The sequence below is a fragment of the Pollicipes pollicipes genome, unplaced genomic scaffold, assembly GCF_011947565.3.
Source record: "Pollicipes pollicipes isolate AB1234 unplaced genomic scaffold, Ppol_2.1 Scaffold_4219;HRSCAF=4965_pilon_pilon_pilon, whole genome shotgun sequence".
Lineage (NCBI taxonomy): Eukaryota > Metazoa > Arthropoda > Thecostraca > Pollicipedomorpha > Pollicipedidae > Pollicipes > Pollicipes pollicipes.
Genome location: NW_023596448.1, coordinates 4116397 through 4139764, shown reverse-complemented (window position 1 = coordinate 4139764; position 23368 = coordinate 4116397). Strand labels below are relative to the sequence as shown.

The 23368-nt window shown below is 50.7% G+C and overlaps 2 protein-coding genes across 2 annotated transcripts in view; one reads left to right on the top strand and one right to left on the bottom strand.

Moving 5' to 3' along the window:
• stg1 (stargazin-like protein) overlaps positions 1 to 16171 on the top strand; it is a 117067-nt gene extending 100896 nt beyond the window's left edge. Inside the window, exons 5-9 of the mRNA XM_037218545.1 lie at positions 8226 to 8318; positions 9378 to 9518; positions 10348 to 10512; positions 15429 to 15505; positions 16136 to 16171. Coding sequence (XP_037074440.1) covers positions 8226 to 8318; positions 9378 to 9518; positions 10348 to 10512; positions 15429 to 15505; positions 16136 to 16171 — 512 coding nt within the window. The remainder of the gene's footprint in view (positions 1 to 8225; positions 8319 to 9377; positions 9519 to 10347; positions 10513 to 15428; positions 15506 to 16135) is intronic.
• A 2846-nt stretch (positions 16172 to 19017) lies between these two features.
• On the bottom strand, positions 19018 to 22216 carry LOC119095975 (uncharacterized). Its single transcript, XM_037218837.1, has 5 exons — positions 21961 to 22216; positions 21457 to 21543; positions 20874 to 21004; positions 20382 to 20488; positions 19018 to 19546 (listed from the first exon to the last, which is right to left on the bottom strand). The coding sequence occupies exons 1-5, from the start codon at positions 22121 to 22123 to the stop codon at positions 19330 to 19332; spliced, it is 705 nt and encodes a 234-aa protein (XP_037074732.1). The 5' UTR covers positions 22124 to 22216; the 3' UTR covers positions 19018 to 19329.
• Between the last annotated feature and the right edge of the window lie 1152 nt (positions 22217 to 23368).

Below are 23368 nucleotides of genomic sequence, written 5' to 3'. Positions count from 1 at the left end.
TTGCTGGCGTGTAGCCCAGCAACTTTAGGGGCTTAGGTCTGAAGGGCAGGATTGTGAACAGCACTGAAAGCTCCTCAAGATGACTATTGCAGTTCAAAACCCCATATAAATGTAGAACAGTCCCTTCAAGTTGAACCATATGCTTTACCCACAAGACATTGTTAGAACAAATTACTGGTTCACGATTTAGCTCAGGAAATCTACGAAAAATGTCATTCAGCTCATGGCTCAAACGGGCTTTTCTCCTAACCAGCCGACTCAGCTCGCGGGCAATCCCTTGATGTTTTGCTCGTGAGCCAGTGCACGATTTTCTCGAGTCAAACGTAAGTCCGCTCGTGACACGACTGCAGAATGTGAGCAAGGCCAATGTGCAACAGCCGGCGGAGTGGAGACAAAAGAAACGTGTTGGTGAAATATTTCTTTCGGACCAAGCTGTCGTTACTGTTGTACCGCCTGACGCAACACGTTCTCCACCAACGATCGTGAAGTGCCTCGCCACTAACGCGTGCAGGACGGTAACTTTCCCCTCTGTTCTCGGTTGTTGTGTTTTAGGGCGCCTTTTGTGTGTCTCCCACTTAGGACGGAGAGGGACTACCACTGGCAATGGCTCACGATGCTGTTTTAAGGTACACAATGCTCCTCCGCGGCGGGGGACATGAAGTCATCACTGAATTACCGCATGCCCATCCAATGCCATTTCGTCGGTAATAAATTCGTCAATAAATTATCGAACGCCAATCAAACACCGCTTTGTCTGCGACGTGCGTGCTGGCAACGTCCCATCAATTCCCATCTGCAGCATCATTCCAGCGCTGGCCTGGCTGGCAGTCCCCAGGCGGGCCGGACAGACTGCGAACATCGCGCCGACACCGCCAGCACCCCGATGCCGTCACCTCTGACGCCCTCTGGCGGCTGCCGCTCGCCTCTCGGCTAGTTAATGAAGCGGGCGACACGCGGCGCATGGCCAACGGCCGGCCAGGCCCGCCGGGGCTGGGCGCCGACCGCTTGGCAAAGGTCGGCGCCTCCACTTACGCGGCGCCGCCGCCGCCGCCGAGTATTCATGCATGCAGATGGCGGGGCGCGAGGAGGTCCCGGCGGCTGGTCGCGGGGCTGGGCGGGGCGGGCGGCCGGGTCTCGCGCTGGTGCAGTGGGAAGTGGCGACCTTTGCCACGGTGAGGTCAGCGATGACGAACGATGACGCGCGTGACCTGTGGCTGCCTGCGTCGAGCCTGTGCCGGCGGTCACGTGACCGTGCTGGTGAGTGCGACGTGATCCAGCGCCATTTGCAGTCTTCTTCGGTCCTCGAACAAGGCATCTGTCACCAGAACGACAGCTCTGTAGGTTGTTTGGAGTTGCGCCAGTGTTCCCTCGACGCCGATGGGCGGCCCTGAGTGGAGCGTCGACGAACGACAGAGAGGCTGAAATCAGCTGTTATAGCGGCTTAAAGGACGCCGTGCCAGCTCAGGAGTCTCCTGCAAAATAATTTGTATGCATATGTAAGCGATGCATACATGATTATATGCCACGAATGAATATATATATATATATATATATATATATATATATATATATATACCTATAAACACACACACACACACACACACATATATATATATATATATATATATATATATATATATATATATAAGCCCATACCCTATGTGGTGAACACGGCCTTGGCCGGAGCTTGGGGGTCATGCTGGGGGTGATAGTGGAACAGTCTGTAGTGGTAGACACGCACGCTCGTCACTTAGTCAGTTTGTCGACAGAGTCCGTTGCTGAGTTCGTCACTGAGTCCGTCGCTGAGTCCATCACTGAGCCTGTCACTGAGTCCGTTGCTAAGTCCGTTACTGAGTCCGTCGCTGAGTCCATCGCTGAGTCCGTCACTGAGTCCGTGCGGCATGCCGGGCCAGTTCGCACCCCATTATGCGGAGCTGGAACTGTCTTTAGTCTTGGTTTGCTGTGAGCATAAGACATGTCATGGCGCTGGGCTTTATTATTCAGGGACAGGATCCATTGCAATGACTATCGCATGTGCTGGCTGTAGATAGTGCTCACGCCAGAGCAAAACATTGGCAGGCCTGTAATTATTGCTACGTATAATTCGCGATCTGCATACCTCACGCTGGAAAAGGCAGGCATCTGATATATGATCAAAAACTTCAATCAGCAACGTTCGGAATGCATCGGCTCCAATGCGTTCCTGGTTGTAAATAAACCTCTCACTCAGAGCTTGACGAAATCTGGTCGCTCTCAATGGTGCCATGAATGCGTTAAGCTGCATGGTGCCTAAGTCATATGACGATAAGAAAGGCAACTCTGATTCAATGGACGTAATGCTCTCTTTCTCGACACCTGCGAACGCAAGCGAGGCCACACTGTTGTCAGTGATGAAAAAGCTTCCGATTGGCTGGATGTGATCGCCGACAAAAATTGACACTGTTGCGAGCTACTTTGTAAAAAGACCGGAAAAATGGAAACACATTCCAAAAGGCTAACCAATTTGCGTGCGTGTATGTAAGATCCGCCCAACATTTCATCAAATATCCTCTGCTAGATTCACTCTAGATATCTCACTTTCTGTTGATGTAATTCGCCATTGAGCCTATTGAAGTCAAAAAATTAACTACATGACAAGCATGCCAATCATGATATTTGACCAAAGCTTATTCATTAGACCTCGCCTTGATTCGCCGTTTTTCATAGCGCAGACTCAGAGCGGGGGGGGGGGGGGGTCAACGCAACCCCTTGCCATGGCGTTTTGGTACTACGTTAGATGGACTCACGTAAAGAAAAGAAACAGTAGACTGGTCTCAACTAGATCTAGAAACTGGTCGGAAGCTTTACGTTGCTAGATAAAAGAAATTGGCCAAGGATCTATTTTTCCTGGAATTTGAGCATTTCCATTTTCCATGCTCGTGTGTCCGAGACCACAACCCGTAGTGACACGGAATCTAAACAGGCGCGTTCCTTTTTAATTGTGAGTACATTGGTGTGAAATCTTATGTGTTTTGAGCGCAAATATATCACGAAAGGACTCGTTAATGTAAGGGCGTCGGCGTGCTGCGCGCGCCACCTATTGATGACCGTGCAATGTTCCCGAAGAACATCACTTCTCAAAAAGTTAAACCCTAGAAACAAGTATTTTATATAGAAATGTCTACGATGGATGCCTCAGAGACTACCGAAAATTTAAGTGCGATTGCACGCCCTGCTGGAGAGCTATTGGTTATATACATATATATATATATATATATATATATATATATATATATATGTATATATATAATATGTAATATGTATATATATAATATTTATATTATATATATATATATATATATATATATATATATATAACCTTGGGGAGGGGGTGCTTTGCCTGTCATCAGGGCGCAGGTTAAATTTCTTACGTCACAGGATAATTGCCACTCCACCAAATGCCTTGCTGCATGATAGAGCAATAAATCCTATCCAAGCGTCCTGGACACGACCCTATGCTGAAGTGATTCCAGAATAGCATTGTGGGTGAGTGGCAAATACATCAAGGGATAGGAACATCCGTCTTAAAAGGAATGCTATATGTTTGAAGATATTGAAACAACCAGCATATATGATAAAATAAGCCCACGAATAACTCTTGGTATACTTTGAGCTGAAAAAGAATGCTCTAGACAACACAATTTCTCTTTTTTTTTTAGTAAATTCGTCCTCAAAACGTCAACGTCTGATTGCGTCATGGAGCGTTTGTGTGACGTTGAGGTGCTGCCAAACGAGCCGTGCAAAATCTCCTCCCTCGCACTGACTTGTAGTACTTCAAACTCGACGAGAGATGGTAGCACAGTGCTGGGAAAGTACGCCGGGCTAAATATCCCTATGTGCTCGTGTTTTGGCCCCATGATGTTCTTGCATATTTATCCGTGAGGTTAAGAAGTTTGCTCGTATTCACATACACGGTTATAGCGCTTTTTCAAGTTATTCGAGTAAAAGTCTTATTTCCGTGATAGCTAGCAATGGTGTCCTCCCGCCCACAGACGGGTTTCTCTCCGGATTTGACACACTTTTCTCTTCGTTCAAAGTTGAGCGAAGCTGGGGCTCAAATTGTGGCGGCTAAAGCCCCCCCCCCCACAACTGAAAAGGAAACTTCATCCCGTGCAGTACTTTCCAAGTTGCTGATTTTTCAAACGTGACGGCCTGCTTTCAGAAGTAGGGTATTCATGGAGGCACGCCAGCAGATGATGCAGTCACGGGGGCAGAACCTACGGTTTTGTGGGATGGGTCAAAAGCTGTGGTTGACGTCATCGATATGCAGAATACACGAGGAATACTAAAAAGGTGTTAAGAGTGATACGTTACCCTTCACATGAGTATTTTTCCACGCTGATGAAAAGGTCGGAATCGGACCGGACTTGGTCCGAACGGAAGAGGCTAAAAAACATCAGAATGAATCAAAACACGGCTACGGCTGAGGACAAGTGAGGCTGGTGCCAAAGCAACTGCACGACAGTCAAAACACGGCTACGGCTAAGTATTAGTGAGGCTGGTGCCAGAACAACTACACGACGGTCATTTAACCGGACCAGACCGGACCGAATGGAATGGGATCGTGTGGGGCAAATGAACTCATTTCGTGACCCTAAACGTGGATGGTCGAATGTTTTCAAAGCAAATGTTCCCCCGGCCGATTGGGGACCCCTTGTCACACAGGGTGCCGTGGTGGGACCTGTGGGCCCCCGACTGACACAGGGCCATCTTTGTTGCAGGGGCACAGACCAATGCGAGCCGTGACCCCCGCTCGTCCCTGCTTGGAAAGTGAACCCCTAGGGCTCGGACCAATCTGGGGCCGGCTGTGCGGTGTTGTTCGTCTGGTCGGAAAAGGGTCCAAATTGTCCCACGGGTCTCCTGTCGTTGTAAGAGGCCCTCTGACTGACATTTTAGGCCACGGTCCTCTGGTCGGATGTCCTGAGCATGACATAAAGCTAGCTCGTCGGGCCCTCCGCGATTACACTCAGATTCTTGATCTTTAGTCCTGCGGAAACCTTCGGACCCCTCTTTGCTCCTCCCGCTTCGAGACCACTCAAACACGGCCCCTGCCGACTCAGGGGCACTTGCCGACACGGGGCCACTTGCTGGGCACTGTGGGCCGCTGACCGACAATGGGCCTCGCATTGTGTCAGGAGCCCCGGCCAATGCAAACCTCGCCCCCAGGGTTCGGTCCTACTGGGCCGAACACACCTAGGTTTATATCACATAGGTCTATATCACACACGCACACACATAGGTCTATATCGGACCATTATCCGGTGTTGGTAGGATCGGACGGAAATAGAGGCCCACATTATCATAAGGGCTTCTTAATCGGTGCAAGAAGCCCTCTGAGTGACATTTTGAGGTCCTTAATACGACCTACATGAAGCCCTTTGATCGCTTCGTGCCCTTCAGTCTTCCAATCGGTCCTTGAGCGTCGGTCCCGAAACGTTCATCAGGCCCCTGTTCGAGCCCCCTCGAACACTGTCCCTTGCCGAATGGGCCCGTTGCCAACACAGGCCTTCTGTCAGGTACTGTTGGCCCCTGGCCGACACAGGAGGCCCCTCATTGGTCCAGGGACCGCGACCAATGTAGATGCAATGCCTGGGTCAGCCTTTGTTTGGTCCAGCCTAGTCAAACGATGTCCATTTCACACGTATCCCGTCATCTATATCACTTTTCCCTCCCCAGTCCATGCTTGACCTTTTCCATCCTGTCCAGAATGCTGCTCTCCTTTCCCGTTCATTCTTTCTGGTCCGATCCCAACTGAAGCAGACTGGGATGAGCCGGCTAGCCCAGTCTCACTAGAGAGAGCTGGCGACTGGTGTTCACATAAAAGTCTGGTGTCCACAGCGTCAGTCGGGAATTGAGCCCGGACCTCCCACGTTGAAGGCTCCTAAGTGATAAACTTTGTCCCGAATCAGTCCCATTCGGGCCGGCCTAACCGGCTGCATGGTTGTCGCATAGCTGCTCCGGTACCAGCCTTACCTGTCCTTTGGTCCATTCTGATGCTGTTCAGCCTCTGCCGTTCTATTTCGGCCCCGTCCAATCCCGACCTTTTCATCAGCGTGCCAAAATGTCGATGCGAGCGCGTCGCCACCTTGCTTGTTTAGCATTTTGCGTACATTTTTCACATCGCTGGCATCTAACACTGCTTTTGACAGATCCCATTTATGCACAGCTTGTGTCGCCCGTGAATTCATCATTCGCTGGCATGCCCCCGTGAATCTCAGGCCTCCATCGTACCCCTCTCAATGTCCCCCGTGCTAATTTCAGTCATTGGGCCATTCGGCGACGACGGATTTTGCTAGTGGACGGCCACCTTTATGAAAAGTGTCGAATCAGGGCGAGGGTTAAGCGCTTCGCAGCCCCGTGCCAGTGCTTTCCAGTCCTGGGCCGGACACGTGGCGTCTCCTGTGTCTGACATGCGGCCGCTCCAGTGCCGAAAGCGCGCCCACTCTAGTGCTAAGCACACGCTCTCTCCAGTGCTTGACACGTGGCGTTTCCTGTGCCGGACACGCCGCCCATCCTGTGCCGGACACGCGGCCGCTCCACTGCCGAACTGTGCTGACACCGGTGCTGGACGGCCTCTCCTGTGTCAGACACACGGTCTCTCTTGTGCTGAACACGCGGCCTCTTCTGTGCCGGACATTCGACAGTCCCAGTGTTCGAAAATGCAACCCTCCAGCGAGTGACCCACCGCCGCTGCCTTGAGGTACTGGCGCCGTAGGCTCTGTCAATATTTCCAGAGCACTACAGTGGCACAGTACGGGCCGTTGGAGCGAGTATTTCACGTCTTGCTCTATATTTTACAAGTTAAGGATATGTGGTCGTTATATCCCAGATCCACAGCTGGAACATGGGGTGTGCTGTACGTGAATATGCCCATAATAGGATAGCGGACGCATGCTATGTGCGGTTGTGATATGTAAATTCTACGTTTAGAAGTCGCTATCTAGCTCCACAAGCGGCGTTCAAATCAGCATTGCAGCGAAACGCTTAACGAGGTCGTTACATCACGAAATAGCCTCAGCGCCCGAAATCCAAAATAATCAGTTGATCTCGCCCAGCACGGCTCATTACGCAAATATTGACCCACCATCCATGTAAGCCAGACCATAAAATGCGTTAGCCAGTGTTGTGTTTCTGGTTGGTGGTTCTGGATTGGGAATTAAATGTTTTCCAAGCGCAGATTCTAAGGCTTAGTGATCTGAATTTTGGGAACGATGAAAAACTATGGAACTTTATTTCCGACATGACAGTTTTAGCACAGGTCATAGTAGCTATCATATCAAACAGTGTAGCAATTTTCAAATGGATATAACATAGTTTTTAATATCAAAGAGAATGTACAATCTGTCAGCAAAGCGGTGGAGTCCTATTTATGGATGGATTCAACCATGCAAAATCACCGTGCTCATCGTCCTCAAGCCCACTGCCCCGGCCACTCACACACTGAAATTTGCGGCCTTACCAACGGGACTGTTGACATGGCCAGTAAGTTATACTTTGGTGCAAATGAAGCTCTCGAAACGAAAATCTTCGATGTTCAGGACGAATTTCATTTCATCTTTATTTGTTTGGTCTATCGTATTTGGAGTAATGTTGCAGCAGTTTCTGAGAGACGGACTTCAGGCGACGGTTTCGGCTGTTCTGAGTTTCGCCGATGACAAAATACATTTTTTTCTCTGCTGACTGTGGCACCGTGCCGTTTCAGTGGGCAGCCGCCAGTTGGAGTGTTTCGCCGGTGACAAAAGGCGTCTTTTCACTGCTGACTGTGGCACCGTGCCGTTTCAGTGGGCAGCCGCCAGTTCGAGTGCTTCGCCGGTGACAAAAGGCGTTTTTTTCACTGCTGACTGTGGCACCGTGCTGTTTCAGTGGGCAGCCGCCAGTTGGAGTGTTTCGCCGGTGACAAAAGGCGTTTTTTTCACTGCTGACTGTTGCACCGTGCCGTTTCAGTGGGCAGCCGCCAGTTGGAGTGTTTCGCCGGTGACAAAAGGCGTTTTTTTCACTGCTGACTGTTGCACCGTGCCGTTTCAGTGGGCAGCCGCCAGTTGGAGTGTTTTGCCGGTGACAAAAGGCGTTTTTTCACTGCTGACTGTGGCACCGTGCCGTTTCAGTGGGCAGCCGCCAGTTGGAGTGTTTCGCCGGTGACAAAAGGCGCTTTTTTCACTGCTGACTGTTGCACCGTGCCGTTTCAGTGGGCAGCCGTCAGTTCGAGTGTCACCCGATAGACTACTTCCCCCGCGAGTACTACTCGCCGGACGCGACGGACTCGACTATGGCGATACCGAGTAAGGTCGCCTGCGCCCAGGGGCACACCCGGTCCATGGTCGGACGGTCGGCCTGGACTTCTGCTGTCAGGCACCGCTTCAGCCGAGATATATGAAGGAGCAAATGTGATCTGAAGGACGGAAGAATCGACTCAGAATTCCTATGACATTTCGGATCAGGCGTCCTGGTTGCGGCATGCTTTGGTTTATAATGGTACCGCGGCATGGGACTCGGCGTCCGTTTAACACCACTGTCCGCTTTTTGTCGCCATGTGTGGGGATTTGCATCTCTTTTAGCGCCATTAGCCCAGTAGTTGGCTAGGTACACTATACTGTATATATATATATATATATATATATATATATATATATATATATATATATATATACTGTAAGAACTAAATCACCAGAATGCCGGAGAAAATACAAGACTCTGCTCCGGAAACTCTAGTCCCCTGACCCCTAAGTTTAACTGACTAATCAACTTTAGAAAGTTCAGCTTGTGCATGACACCCACGTGCAGACCTTAACGCGGTTAAGGCGACTAGCACCGAGTCACGTCAGTCTCTGTGGTTCTGTCTCCGAGGCGCCACAGCTGGCTCAGCAGCCGACCCCGGCAACCAATTGACCGACGCACACATCGACAAAGCGACCAGAATGTCGTCTGATCTACATTCAAAGCTGCGGGGATTGACCGCAAAGTTGGGAGAGAAGGGAGGGGGGGGGGGGGGGTTAAACAGAGCTGGTGATCCTCTCACTGACCGGAGACCAACCAACAAGATTCGACGCACGGCTCCGCAGCAGCCCGCTTCTTTATTTCTCGTCGAATAATGCCGTGATACAACTCCGCCCCGTATGTACATGCTGACAGACCATGTGGCCACGGCCCCGCCCCGTGTCCAAGTGCTGACAGACGTCGTGCTCGTGACCTCGCCCCGTATTCACGTGCTGACAGACACCGTGATCACGACCCCGCTCCGAGTTCACGTGCTGACAGACGCTGTAATCACGATCGTGCCCTCTGTTCACATGCTGACAGACGCTGTGATCACGACCCGGCCCGTGTTCACATGCTGACAGACGCCGTGATCACAACTGGACCGTTCCTGTTCGCCGGCGCGGCGGTGCTGCTGACTGCTGAGATCTGCTACGCTGTGGGTCACCTGTTCCGCCGCCGCCGGCTACTAAGCTTCGTCGGTGGCGTCAACTTTATTCTGGCCGGTGCGTGCTGCCACGCCGGTAGAGGTTCCTCTGGATAGCGCGCCGCGGCGTCGATGGTGTTTGCGTGTTCAGTCAACGGCGGCTTTTAGGCGTCTCCGGAGAGCAGGGAACGGCAAAATGCCGTTCCCCGATTTTCTCAGCGATATGGAGAAACACGGGATGTCAGTGACACCTTAGAGCGAGTTTGGCGACTCCCTGTTAATGGTGAAAACGAGCAGGCAGTGCTCGGTTGGTGTCCTCAAACGAATAGAGTCAAAGAAGAGTCATGGCCATGGTCGGCGTCACTTGCGCTATAAAGCCAAACAGGAGTCATGGCTATGGTCAGCGTCACTTGCGCTATAATGTCAAACAAGAGTCATGGCCACGGTCGGCGTCACTTGCGCTATAAAGCCAAACGAGAGTCATGGCCACGGTCGGCGTCACTTGCGCTATAAAGCCAAACAAGAGTCATGGCCACGGTCGGTGTCACTTGCGCTATAAAGCCAAACAAGAGTCATGGCCATGGTCGGCGTCACTTGCGCTACTATGGCTGGGCTGTCAAAAGCCGTTGCATATCTTACAAGCTCCGCACGTCAGCTGTGTAAAGCCGCCGCCAGAGAAGGCTCGCCCCGCGCGGTTTGGACGGGATGCGGAATTCACCAATGCCCTGTTCTTAACTAGCATAGTGCCAATGTGTGATGACTTTCCACTTGTATGCACGGCCTCGCAATGACCGGGTTTCGTGAAGGCATCGTGTAGTGGAGCCTCTCACGTATAACGCTAGCGCAGTGATGTGATCTGGCTAACATGACTTCGTGACGGCCAGCTAACGAGCATCGTCCGTCCGCAGGACTCCTGGCCATGATCGCCACGATCGTGTACATCTCCACCTTCAAGGCGGAGGTCAAGAGCAAGCTGCGCGCGCGCACCCTGTGGGACCCGCCGCGCTTCACCTACCGCTTCGGCTACAGCTTCTTCGTGCTGGTAGCCGGCTTCATCATGGCGGAGCTCACCGGTGAGATAGGCCGCGAGTGGCGCCGCGGGGTTCTCACCAAGGAGGCAGCGTCGGCGCCAGCGCTGAGGCGGTTGGCAGTCACTCTCCAGCGCCGGGCCGATGTGCGGCGATTGTGAACGCCGAGGTCGCCGCCGCGCGGATCCGGCACGCCTGTTGACTTGGTGGTGCTGCCAGCTCTGCAGTTCGGTCAGGTCGAGATTTAGAAGGCTGTTTGTGGCGGAGCTGAGGTCCAGCGCGCTACGCCGCGTTCGGCCCCGCAGTGCGAGCATCTGCGGGCAGATTTGATGGTGCCGCAGGATCGGACCTGTATCGACAGTGATACGCGAATCAGAGCGAGGGACTCAAGGGTTATTTTTCAAGGCACTTTTGCCAGATATTGCTCTAGCTGAATAATCATTGCTCAAAACGGGCCTCCGAGCTAAAACTGACGGCATCCGCACACCGAGCTCAAGATTGCATGCGACATTGAGACGTGCATACCCTGACATTGTTTTGATGTCGCTGATATGCCAGACACATTCGACCTTAAGTGCGGATTTAACAGTTGGAAGCGAGGTACTTACGCGACCACAGCCAACTGACTTTGTCTTGTCCTGCGGGCGCCTCACACACAACACTTTGGGTTCGGCAAGTCACACCAACCACGACCTCCGCACAAAAGCGAAACAGGACACGGCCTAGGAATACGGAGAAATGCGCCGTCGACTACGAATGCCACACAACCCGAAAGTGCTCACGCTTACGTTCGCGACGTGCATTTAGCAGCAAAATCTTACTGGCAGCCAATCGCCTGCCGCGGATTGCACCATATATGCCGTATCATCGCTATTGCGAGTGCATCAACGGCCATGCTGCTTTTGACCATAAGCAGAAAACAACCAGCGGAATGAAGGCGATCATAAGACGTTTCTATGACGTCTTAAATGGCAAGGTGACCTTGAAATAGTCCTCCAAATGAATCTTTTCCCATTTTCGCAGGCACTTAGTTCAGAAACCAGAGGGTTTTAGTCTTAACAAGGCATGGCTATGAACTGCATCAAGAGGTCTTCAAGATAGCTATTTTAGTTCAGAACCCTATACAAATGTGGAGCACTCTCTTTGAGAAACACAAGCCAATAGCTTATAGCGATTCTGCAAAATTATCTATAAGATCTACATGTTCCTACGCGGTGATGAGTGACACGCGATCCACGTGTTCGGGTGGAAGGATGGTTGGGGGAGGGGGTGCTCCGAAATACGTACAACTGGGAGGAATGGCCCACACCTGCGTCGCGGATGTTAACAGCGAGGACGAATCGATATCTAAAAACAGTATGAACTGAAACGGTGCGGCCATCCCGGAAAGGATGCGCTAGACGTGCGTTTGAGACCAGTATCGATACAGAACAAATACCCATTTTGGCAAGATTATAGGGACACGTGCCACAGCCCCTCATTGCTTACGCCCACAGCCGACAAAAGATTACAAGACGCGAGTACAGCTTGCGTTTTTGTTTCGGTTTTTGCCCGCTTTCTTTATGGATTTCGTCGCCAGGCATTAGCAGGAGAAGCATAGGACATAAGGCAAACTACTCTCAGAGACTTTCGCAGAAAGTCGAAAACTTCGTCGTCCTCTGTTTTAGGTAAAAAAAGGCAAAACTCACCATCATGTTGTGCGCCATTTAGTCAGATGCAAGAGCGGGATATATTGAGTTCCCAAGGGGAAACCCCAGGACACAAATTCAGCATAGCACTCAGACCCTCTAGGCCGCAGAAACCCAACAACAGCTAGCGAGCGTTTTTGTTTTGCTGCAACCGTTATCTGCACATGCCTTCCAGATTTCCTAAAGTTTCTCGCCAATATCCAGAAGCTCAAGATTTGTGGAAGGCGCCACAACTTACTAATTTGCCACGAGATAAAAACGTTGAGCTGACCAATGGAGGTTAAAGTTAAAGTGGACGGAAATAGTGTGCCGCAGCGGTCTCGAACTGATCTAGGAAACGCAAAGTTAGTTTATAAATGGTTGCAAGTTCCAGCGCGGCAAAAGCACACATTTAAACTATCACCAAACTAATTCCCGTTAAAGCTGTCCAGACTCTCGTAAAACCCCGAACCGCTTTGAGCGTGGAGTATATGGTTTGATGTAATCGCTCTGAAATGCTTGATGACAAGCGGTTTGGCTGGCATTTTTAGCATGCCGTTCATGATCAGCCAATAATCAGCGACGCCCAGGAGAACATAAGTACATTTGCTGGCGAGCAAGGTCCCCTTTGCCGTTTACCAGAGAACAAACATTGTAAAGAACTATTTTTTTTCTTCCCGAATCAGATCATCTCATTCATACGGAAGCTATCTTGTTTGGTGTTCTACACAACGTACCTTTTTGTCCTGCGATGCGAGGCATGCGGTTAGACAGTCATACAGTTAGTACGCAAACCGCAAGGAAGGCCGCACCGGTCACGCCATAGCCCGGTTGAGAACGGCGGTGTGGTGCGACCGTTTGACGCATCTCTCTTGACCACAAAGCTTGTATTTCTTCGCGTTCATATTCTCTCACCCTTCGCATATAGTGTGGCTGCTTGTGTGACCTGGTAAATGTGGTTGCGACTAATACGAACATGAAAAACGGTGCAAATTTGTCACCGCTGAACCGTTCTGAATCAGTTTTTATCGTCGCGTATTTTTACTGCAACATGCACAAATGATTCTGAAGTTAACTGATTTGGCGAAACGACCATGGATACTGTGGAGGTTTTGAAGCTAGTCAGTGTCGGCCACTCCATCATACGTGTCGTGCCGGGGCGGGGATTGTGCCTGCATGCGACTGAGGCGAGGGTGGGGGAGGGGGAGGGGGAGGGGAGGGGGGTCAAATTGACTCCCCGATGGCTCTTCCAGAATGATTTTCGAAAGGTGTGGCTTAGCAGCGCCAAACTTTGATTAGCTGTAGCTAATTGAATAGCAGGTATTTTCATGTGAAAATTAGATGTGTCTTGTAAGGTTGTTGACCTATGCCAGGCCAAAGTCAAACCATGGCTGCCAGCCAAGAGCATTTCTAAGCAATCGTTCAATGTGATGCAACAACAGAGTGTTAGACGAAGCCATACCTACCTGAGATAGTTTCTTAGCCAATAAACCAATTGAATCCAGAATTAAAAGCAATACTATTGACTTAGGGTTTGGTATGAAGGTCAGAACGAGGTCAAAACTAACTCGCTTTTTTATTCGAGAGCTTAGTTGTGTGGGGTAGCTTCTCGTGTTTACTTCAAATTCAACACGTGTCCGGATGGCTGGCTGAATACCCTTTGCTCGAGTAGGAGTCCACTTGACCTCCCCTAAGATCTCAAAAATTAAGATAGCTAGAGACACTAAATTCACTTTTATTCACAGGTCACTAAACCTCTACAATATTGCTCCTTTTTTGTCATTTGCATTAGCGTCAAAGACTACGCTAGGCGGTATGTTTGCAAAAACGAAATACTCACCCGGGTCATTTTAGGTCAGTGACCTATTCTGACCTTCAATAAGTCCATGGAACATGTATATTTCAGTCTCTACCATTCATAAATTTAAAATCAGCACCAGACTCTACCCCATAAAACCAAGCTCTCGAGTAAAAAGCAGTTAGGTTTTGGCCTCGTTCTGACCTGCATACCTGACCCTAGGTCGGGTGTGCAGGCGGTGGTTGGGATTTTGAATTTATTGATTTATTGCCGGATAAATTATATGAAATGTTTATGGTTTCGTCTAATATTTCGTTGTTGCATCGCATTGAACGATTCCCTAGAAACATCCTTCGCTGAAAGCTAAAGTGTGACTTTGACCTGCCATAGGTCAGCGACCTTGAAAGGTACATCTCTTTTTTAATAAGAAAAATCCGCTATTAAATTCTCCATAGGTCTGCAAAGGTTATCCGCGGCTACGCCCCACAGCTGGGAAATAATTATGGAAAATGCCTTTCCGGGGGAGGGTCAATTTGACACCCGCCCGAGCACTTGTTAATGGTAGCGACCGCAGCAGACATGTACCATGCAATTTTGAAGGTCAGAGTAGATCGCTGACATAATATGACCTAGGCCAGCATTTCGTTTTTAAGAATGTATCGCCTAGCGTAATTCATTACGCTTATTCCAATGGCAAAATAGAAACAATTTCGTAGGTATCTGATCACCTTGATCTTTTAAAGAGCAAAGAAGGTCGCTGGCCCCATTTACCTATTGTTTAGACCTTATATCTAACTTTACAGCAGTGCAATATGGAGTTTGACATTTTTGAGCTCATGTGACCCAAAAGTCATGACCTTGGATCTCAAATTTTGCCACAAATGAGCTCACGTACAGGGCAATCCACCCTGTAAATTTTGTGTCTCTAGCCGTCTCGGTTTTTAAGATCTCATAAGGTTAAAATTACCACCCACCTCCACCCGAGCGCAGGGATTTCACCGGCCACCCGGGCGCGCGTTAAACGCTCCTTTGTTAATACTTTTTTAGAGCACAGCAGTTGGGTGCGTGGTCGTCAACTCGCACACCATGCCCATCAGGAAAAAACCCAGCAAGTTAAAATGGGTCCAGGTAGTGGATGCGGTGGCGGAATATGTTTGATGATGATGACGGTGATAATCGTTTTTCAGCGTTTCCAGCACCGCAATGCCAATGTTTCCACATGAGCTGTTTTTTCTCCCTCACGACACCAAAGTGCTTACACTTTCAGAGGCGCCTGTCGTCTCACCGCGACCTTTCTCGGTGGACAATGACATGCATTGCCCTGAAAGATGACATGGAGCCCTGAAACCTTACACGGTTCTGCCTCACATATAACTACCATCTTGCCGTTCACCCTCCTGCGTGAAATCCGGCAAAAGTTTCGTAATGACATGGGATCTGCCGATCCCGCTGGTGCCCTTGAGACCATGTGTCACCCACGTACGTCACTCCCACAGGCATCATCGTGGTCTTCCTCTACATCTTCTGGCACCAGCGAGACTGGGAGCGCAAGGGCCAGAAGCTAGCGCAGCAGGTGGCGCTGCAGAATGGCGGCAGCGGCGTCTGCAGCGGCTTCAGCGGCGGCGGCGGGTTGCGGCGCGGCGGCACCACCACTCGCTCGCTGGACCGCATTAAGCCGGGCGTGCGCTGGAAGGACGAGGAGGAGGAGGGGGCGGCGGCGCCGGTGGAGGTGACGGGCGGTTCACCTCGTTCCTACCGCTCGCTGCCGCGCCGGCTCGGCTGGCAGCGACGTCCGAGCGCGCCAGTGCCGCTCGCGCCGGCGCCGGCCGAGTGGCGGCTGGTGCGCGAACGGCCAGAGTTCGCCGAGTGGCCGCCCCCGGCACCGAACGACGCACCGGAGTCCTGGCCGCCGCGCGGCCTGAGCGCAGAGCTGGTGCCGTGGCCGCCGGCGCGGCAGGACGCCGCGCCCTCGCTGTTCGCCGGCGATGGGGCGCCGCGCCCGCGCCTCGTGCCCGGCGTGCCCTGCCGCTGCCATGGGCCGCCGCCGTGCGCCCGGCCGCCTCCCTGCCGCCATACTTGTCGGCATCAGTGCTACCTGCCGCCGACCTGCGGACGCTGTCGTTTGTCGCTCTGCCGCGGCCGCCAGCCGGCGCTAGTGGGCGGCTGGCCGGCGGGCCCCAGACCGCACCTGACCGGCGCGCAGCAGACGCTGACGTTTCAGCAGGTGACGCCCATCTAGCGCCACCGATTTGTCGGTGGGGTGTCACCGAGTGACCCGGTGTGTCACCGAGTAGCCGGGGTGTCGTCGGGTCACGGTGTCGTCTGCCTTCCTTCAGGGATCGCTGCGTATAGATGAGAAATCCAAACAGAAATATGTGATGGGATGGTTTGTCTCAAGCAAGACTCCCGGTAATAGTTTGTTGCCACTGCACTTACGAGCGACTTGCCAACAGCTTTACGTATGCAACGTCAATACATAAGTGAAAATGGGTGACTTGCCCAGTAAACGTTTGTCCTCAACCGAAGTTGAGTTTTGTGAAGGAATTTTATTTCTATCTCACGCGTACGTATGTGCAAAACAAAACGTTCGCATCAATCTACGACTTATTTTAGCCAACAGTTCAACCTGTGCCCACCTCATTTTTGTGGACATTCCACGGATGGCAAATTTCGGAGCTGATCCCGCTTGTTTGCAGAATTTTTGTTGAGTTGTGGCTCGGGTATATCAATTAACCAGTAGCGAAATGCAGATACAGCTGAAAACTATTCGTCGATTGGGACCCTGTCGCGTCAGGAGGCCAAGAGACCACGAAAGGAGCTGTAGGCATGAGCCCAAGGTATGTAATGTAACGTTGGTTGAATGATGAGGCTCAGATCGGTGCTGTGTATCAGAAATACGTAGGCTAAATCCATGCTTATCGTGAAAATTTGACGTTGTCATAGAACAGAGTTCTCACATGAGTGAACTGATAATTGCAGGCTTTTCGCCACAGCTGAAGTGATTCTGTTAAGAGGACTTGATCAGGAGCTGCGAATTTCCTGCGTTATGAGAGTAGTTTTTCGATGCAAGGTAACAGCAATCACTTCAGGCAAGATTAGAGACTCAAATGGATTAACATGAGGTGTTACAAAACTTTTATTATAGATACCGTACGACTTTTCCTTGTGAGTTAAAGGTCGACCATGGTTATGCACTGTTAATGTACCATGCGTTTAGCAAATCACCAAAGCCGATTATTTTACTGCATCTTGAGACGTCGAAACGTTTTATTCTTTTGGGAGGTCGTTTTTGGCATCCGTGTGCTTCGCTTCAAAGATCAGGCCGTGTCTAAGCTTAAGCATGACGCGGTGCCAGTCACCTTTGAGCAAGCAGTTCTGTGGGATGCGTGTCATTCGTGACGAATGGCCTTTGTGGTTAAGTGCTAAGTTTTTCACTGCCTTCCGTCGTACTCCATGACTTTTTTGTATTTTCTGGTGATCCTGTGAAGAGATTTCCAGGTGCCAAAGTAATCACCTTGTCATGCCTTACAATAGGTGTGGCCATTTTGCCGGACACAATCATCCAACTGCAGCCTTGCCCGTACCATGACCTGTTTGGAGCGATCTGAAGCAATACACAGGTATCTTGCTCACTTTTGGCGTTTTTCTCACGTTTTGACCTGAAGAAGTCACACTGATATTTACATTAGCGCGATTGCGAGGCATCACGGCGCAATAACGGATCCAGAAACATTTTCTGATAGCACCTTTATGTGACGCGTTCATAATATGCAAGGACTTCGTTATTGTATTGCATATAGATATTCGATTTATTTTTGTCGCGTAGCCATCGAAGTAATGCTGATAAGTTTTCTTCGTCCTGCACGGTCTGACTGTTTCAAATATTTTTGAATATTGTACGACATTCCCGATGTGCCTGCATTTGGTGGAAGATGAAAAACCCTGAACTGATCACCTTGCCATAGGCAGATGAAGTTCAGACGGAGTGGATGGCAGCCTCGCCACAAGCACCTCAAAATGATGCTGTCCGCGACTGGAAGAGACATTATCACAATATGCTTACTCACAGGGAAACGCATCAGTTTTACACCAACTTCAGCGCCTGGAAGGTTGAACGAAAAAGTCGGTGAGGTTAGCTGACCGTGGTAGCCCCGAGTAGTGAGCCCTGCGCACCAGCTGACGCTTGTGGAGGGGTGCGAGCCTCAGCGGCGTGGCGACACTGCCCGGGGCGGTGACGGAGGCAGGCACGGAGGGGTCCTCCGACGACGGATGTGTGCCGCTTCCGGACGGCGGTGACGTTTCCGGCGGCTCCGATTGATGGTCCGTGACGTCGCCGACAAAGACGCGAGATGAAAGCGTTCGCTGGCGGGGAAAATGGGTAGCGATGCCCGGCGACAGGTCCCGCAGAGCCGAGGCCGACCGTGGCGTTCCGCAGATTAACGCGCGGTCCGCCCCTGCTCTGATCACTCCGCACTCTTCTGTAGCGTGATGGTACTGTCGACATCTCTCATCTCATGCTCTGATCGCTCCGCACTCTTCTGTAGCGTGGCGGTACTGTCGACATCTCTCATCTCATGCTCTGATCGCTCCGCACTCTTCTGTAGCGTGGCGGTACTGCCGGCAGGTCCCGCAGAGCCGAAGCCGACCGTGGCGTTCCGCAGATTAGCACGCAGTACGCCCCTGCTCTGATCACTCCGCACTCTTCTGTAGCGTGATGGTACTGTCGACATTCCAGAGGGCTGGTGGTATGTGGTTTAGGGAGGCAGTTTTGACTGGGCCTTTTCGGAGAATTCGTGCAATTTCGTGTTATTTGTTGGTGTTGCATCAGTATTCGAAAAGGCGCAGGGAGTGCTGAGACGAGGATAATTAAAAATCCACATCAATGAGGTCTCTGAGCAGTGGTGCAGCCTGGCTCACTGAAGTTCACTTAAATGGACACGAATCTACAGCAACGTTTACGGTATCGTCTTGCTGGAGTTAAAATAAATACCTGATGGATGTCTTGCGTAGAAAACTGTTTGATGAATCATCCCTCAAGAAAGATCGGCGCTCCCTCTTATACGAAATGAAAAAAAAACTCGTGCATCGCATCACTGACGTAGTATTCGATGCTGGTACCAATGGACAACGTACCATAACGAAATGCAATTTCCGCTGGGCGGCAAACAGAACGTGACTGCCACGGAAACGACGGACGATGGTCGGTATCCCACAGATCGAAGGGAAGAAGTAAAAATAACGGCATCTGCAATTTACGTGGATTCGTGGGGAACAGACCAAGATACCAAGACGACAGCCACAACGGCCTCGCATTGGGACGTGTGTGAAGACAGCGCCCACACACGCAAAGCGCCGCCACCGATCCGGAGCCGACACCATCAGTTCGGCCCAGTGCCGCTAGAGCCAGGAGGCGGCGCGCTGTCTGTGTCGCTCCACGAGGCGGCGGTGCGTCTGGTAGGCGCCGTACATGACGTTCGCCAGCACGAGATAGCCGAGCGGCACCAGCAGCGGTCGAACACGTCGCACCATCTCGGCCAGCCGCACGGTCACGGCTGGGTAGCGCAAGCAGAGAAGCTGCCACGCCAGCAGCAGCCGAGAAACCACGCCTGACCACCTGTTGCAAGCGGCGAGGCGTGAGTGACGGTGGCCGCAGTCGGTCATCAGGCTACACCGGCTCAGCAGCGCAGGGAACACTCCAGCAGTCATCAGGCTACACCGGCTCAGCAGCTCAGGGAGCACTGCGGCAGCCATCAGGCTACACTGGCTCAGCAGCGCAGGGAACACTCCAGCAGTCATCAGGCTACACCGGCTCAGCAGCTCAGGGAGCACTGCTGTAGTCATCAGGCTACACTGGCTCAGCAGCGCAAGAAACACTGCAGCAGTCATTAGGTTACACCGACTCAGCAGCGCAGGAAAAACTGCAGCAGTCATTAGGCTACACCGACTCAGCAGCGCAAGAAACACTGCAGCAGTCATTAGGTTACACCGACTCAGCAGCGCAGGAAAAACTGCAGCAGTCATTAGGCTACACCGACTCAGCAGCGCAGGAAACATTACAGCAGCCATCAGGCTACACTGGCTCAGCAGCGCAGGGAACACTGCAGCAGTCATTAGGCTACACCGACTCAGCAGCGCAAGAAACACTGCAGCAGTCATTAGGCTACACCGACTCAGCAGCGCAGGAAACACTGCAGTAGTTATCAGGCTACACCGGTTCAACAGCGCAGGGAATACTGCAGCGTGTTGCGTCTGTACGATTATGTCGCCTGATTCTTCGGAGGAATGAGTCAAGGCAATGAGAGGCAACGCAGCTTGCATCAGGGTGCCTTAAGACCTGATCTTAGCCCGTCTGAGACGCGTTGGTTATACTAGTTCACCGTTCAGGCATGCCATTACTAAAATCATCCTAAACACGGCTCTGCGGCTTTTACCAGTGGAAACCATCTTACGTTTTCTTGACCATCCCCTTCATCCGAGCCAGTCTCTGCCTGGCCACGCTGTCGTGAGGCAGGGAGGAACCAAACCCGGTGTAGTCCCCAGAGTCCCATGCTGCCGACTGCGAGTAATAAAACATGTGTGAGTCACAGAAGCACGCAGTGACCGCTACCGCGCTCTCCGCTCGTCTTTTCAAATCACGAAATGAAGAGTGGGGGGAAGGTGATAAATGGGTCTGATATCGCAATTCCAACAGAAATTATCAGACTGGAATATTGCGTGTCCATGCTAACTTCACGGACATCGCCATGAAATCGATGTAGAGAGTCAGCCAAAAGTGAATTTAAGTCACAACAGGCGTGCGTCACCCATGGGCTGCATTACCAATTACGCATCGGACACAGGTTGCAGCTACTAACACGAAGAATATCGATGCATCCTGCGGCATGCAATGCAAAATATCAAGCACACAGAAATCCGCATACTAGCGTGGCCACATGTGTCACCTCGTTTCCTAATCGGGAGCCCAGCTGAGCGCGCAAGTCCACCATCGTGACCTCCATCTGTCGACTGAGGTCGTGCAGACTGGCCAGCAATCGCACCACCTCCGTGCCACCTCGCGATGGGGATGGGTCCTCTGGAAAACACGGATGATTACGACAAGTCTTCCAGACTCGGCGATATTCTGGTGTCGGGCTCGTGCGCGCTCAAGTTTGCTTAGAGGAGATCTGCCTCTCAATACTGCCTCTCAATGGGGCTGAGGTGATAATCAGAGCTCAGAGCTCCTTTACATTCGGGTCCTCTTCGTGTTCACCTTTTGCACCGGTAAGCAATGAAGTTCAACATCAATGTTTGCTGGCGTCCGTGCGATTAGTTGGTGTGGTGTGGCCCGCATTTCACGAGGGCACTACATACATGACCTTGCAAGATTCCCTAACACTCGCAAATTTGATCTCGAGCTGAGGAACACTTTGAATAGGTCTGTTGATGAAAATACGAAAGAAAGTCAGATAACTGCCACGCGCCTTCTATGACATTCAGCAGATACCGTCTGAAAATAATCATATTCTTCTTGCGGAGCAGACATACCGGACCGTCTTGCTGTGGTGGTAACCTCGCTGACGGTGTCTTTTGTTTCGCTCTCACAGCGCACTGAATCAGTATCTTCAGCAATGTCTGGGGATATGGTCAGACTTGAGGTGAGTGACGAGTATGTAATGAGCGGGGGGAATAAAGAAAAGATAGCCATTTCTTCAAAGAATATGAAACAGTGTATATTCATCATACGAATTTCAAACTTGATGTACACAGGTGCGTCAAAACGAAATAGTTAGCAAGTTCAGTATCAATTACGTCGTGCAGCTCTAACCACGATGACCATTCGGTCTCATCGACAAGATACGCCTTTTAATCATCGTCAGGACCTCGGTCTCATTGAGCGGCTTTCATGGCGTCTATTCCCTGAAATGTCCGTATATACCACCCTAATGATTGTTTATTGGGATTAGCATTTATTGGACATTTATTAGATGCAACACGCACAAATAGCATATAATCCATCTGTGCACACGATATGGATTCGGATGTACTTACCGAATTCTTCGCCGGTGGTCATTGGATTCGGAGGATGAAAAACAAAAGGCATCTGCGGTTGCGGTTGGGTTGGTATTCTGAGTCCTTCTGGAATAGTGCCCAGTGTGTTTTCTTCCGCTGTTTCACCCGAGTCGCGGTGATTCGATTGTCGAGTTACTACCATCGTTTCTTTAGGTCGGTTGTCGAAAATCAGAACTCAAATGGCGAGAAGCCTAGCACATTGTTTTAACAATCTAGCAAAATTTGTGACGCGAACGTATTTCAACCACTCGCTGAGACGCAAACCAATGATTAAAAAATGCTAGCGGCACGAGTTTTTCGGCAACGAGAGCCTTCTGAAGAAAAAGCCTTTTATTATCGCATTCTTGTAGTGCCTGGAATGTTGAAGACATCGCCGAATGTTTTGAAGTCAAGCCGATCCGACTGTAGCCAGAGCGTTCTGTGACGCACCCGCGATGTCTACTCGGCAGACATTCCGTACCGTGCCGGTAGTGTCGGCGAACACCATGCCGGTGCCATGGGAGCCGAGCGGCGGCTGCAGCCCTGTATGCCGACGAGTTGATCGCTGTCAACCGCTTCAGCGACGTCGAGGTGGACCACAAGCGGACACACAGCAGCGGCCAGAAGAAGCATCAAATTTGCAGTTCGTTGAAATCAAATTTGGTGCAAACAAGGCAAAGTGGCAGATGTTGCCTTTGATACATTCTCGACTTCCATAATATAGATTCCCATGAATTGCATTTAATTGCTATTAGTGCTCTGTTACAGTGAATGGATGATTTATTCCATGTGACAGATTTTTTCACTGGCGAGTTTAATATCATACAGTGCATTGAGGTCAAAAAGCTTTCCCAAAAGCCCAGTGAGTCACGTGCGCAGGACGGTAACATTGTTACTTTAATCTGCTTTCAAATTCGACAAGGCGTCATTGAATCGCTTGCGTTCAATCGTAGATTCTGCAAAAATTTCGAGCGATTCGGTTCATTTTGCTAATTTACTGAGTCCATGCGCATCTCCGATGTTTACGACTTATGACTTTGGGACGGCTGATAATAAATCTGTACGCAGTGACTGTGAACAGACGTTACAGACAGTCAGCCTGAATTATGTGCAGTTTTAACCACAGATATTTTCATGCACACCCTCTCATGGGACGTCAAACAAGACAGTTTTCAAAAAAGAACCGAACAAATGTTGATGACATCCGGAACAGTAATCGGTCTCCGACCTAACTAATTGGTGCGATTTTAAGCGTGGAAGTGTAATTGCTTCGGACCCCACGTCACAGAGAAAGAGCTTACTGCCATGTTTACGCAGTGGAAGAGTTCGTGATTTGCCTTAGTCTGCGTTTCATTACTTTGGTAAGTTAAGTAACGACCATATGATTGCTATATCACACACTAAGTGA

Coding starts and splice junctions, on each gene's coding strand:
- LOC119095975 (XM_037218837.1), bottom strand. CDS start 22,123: ATGGTAGTAACTCGACAATCGAATCACCGCGACTCGGGTGAAACAGCG. Junction 20,489..20,873: donor GCTCCCGATTAGGAAACGAG/GTGACACATGTG, acceptor TATTACTCGCAG/TCGGCAGCATGGGACTCTGG. Junction 19,547..20,381: donor AAGGGGATGGTCAAGAAAAC/GTAAGATGGTTT, acceptor CGCTTGCAACAG/GTGGTCAGGCGTGGTTTCTC.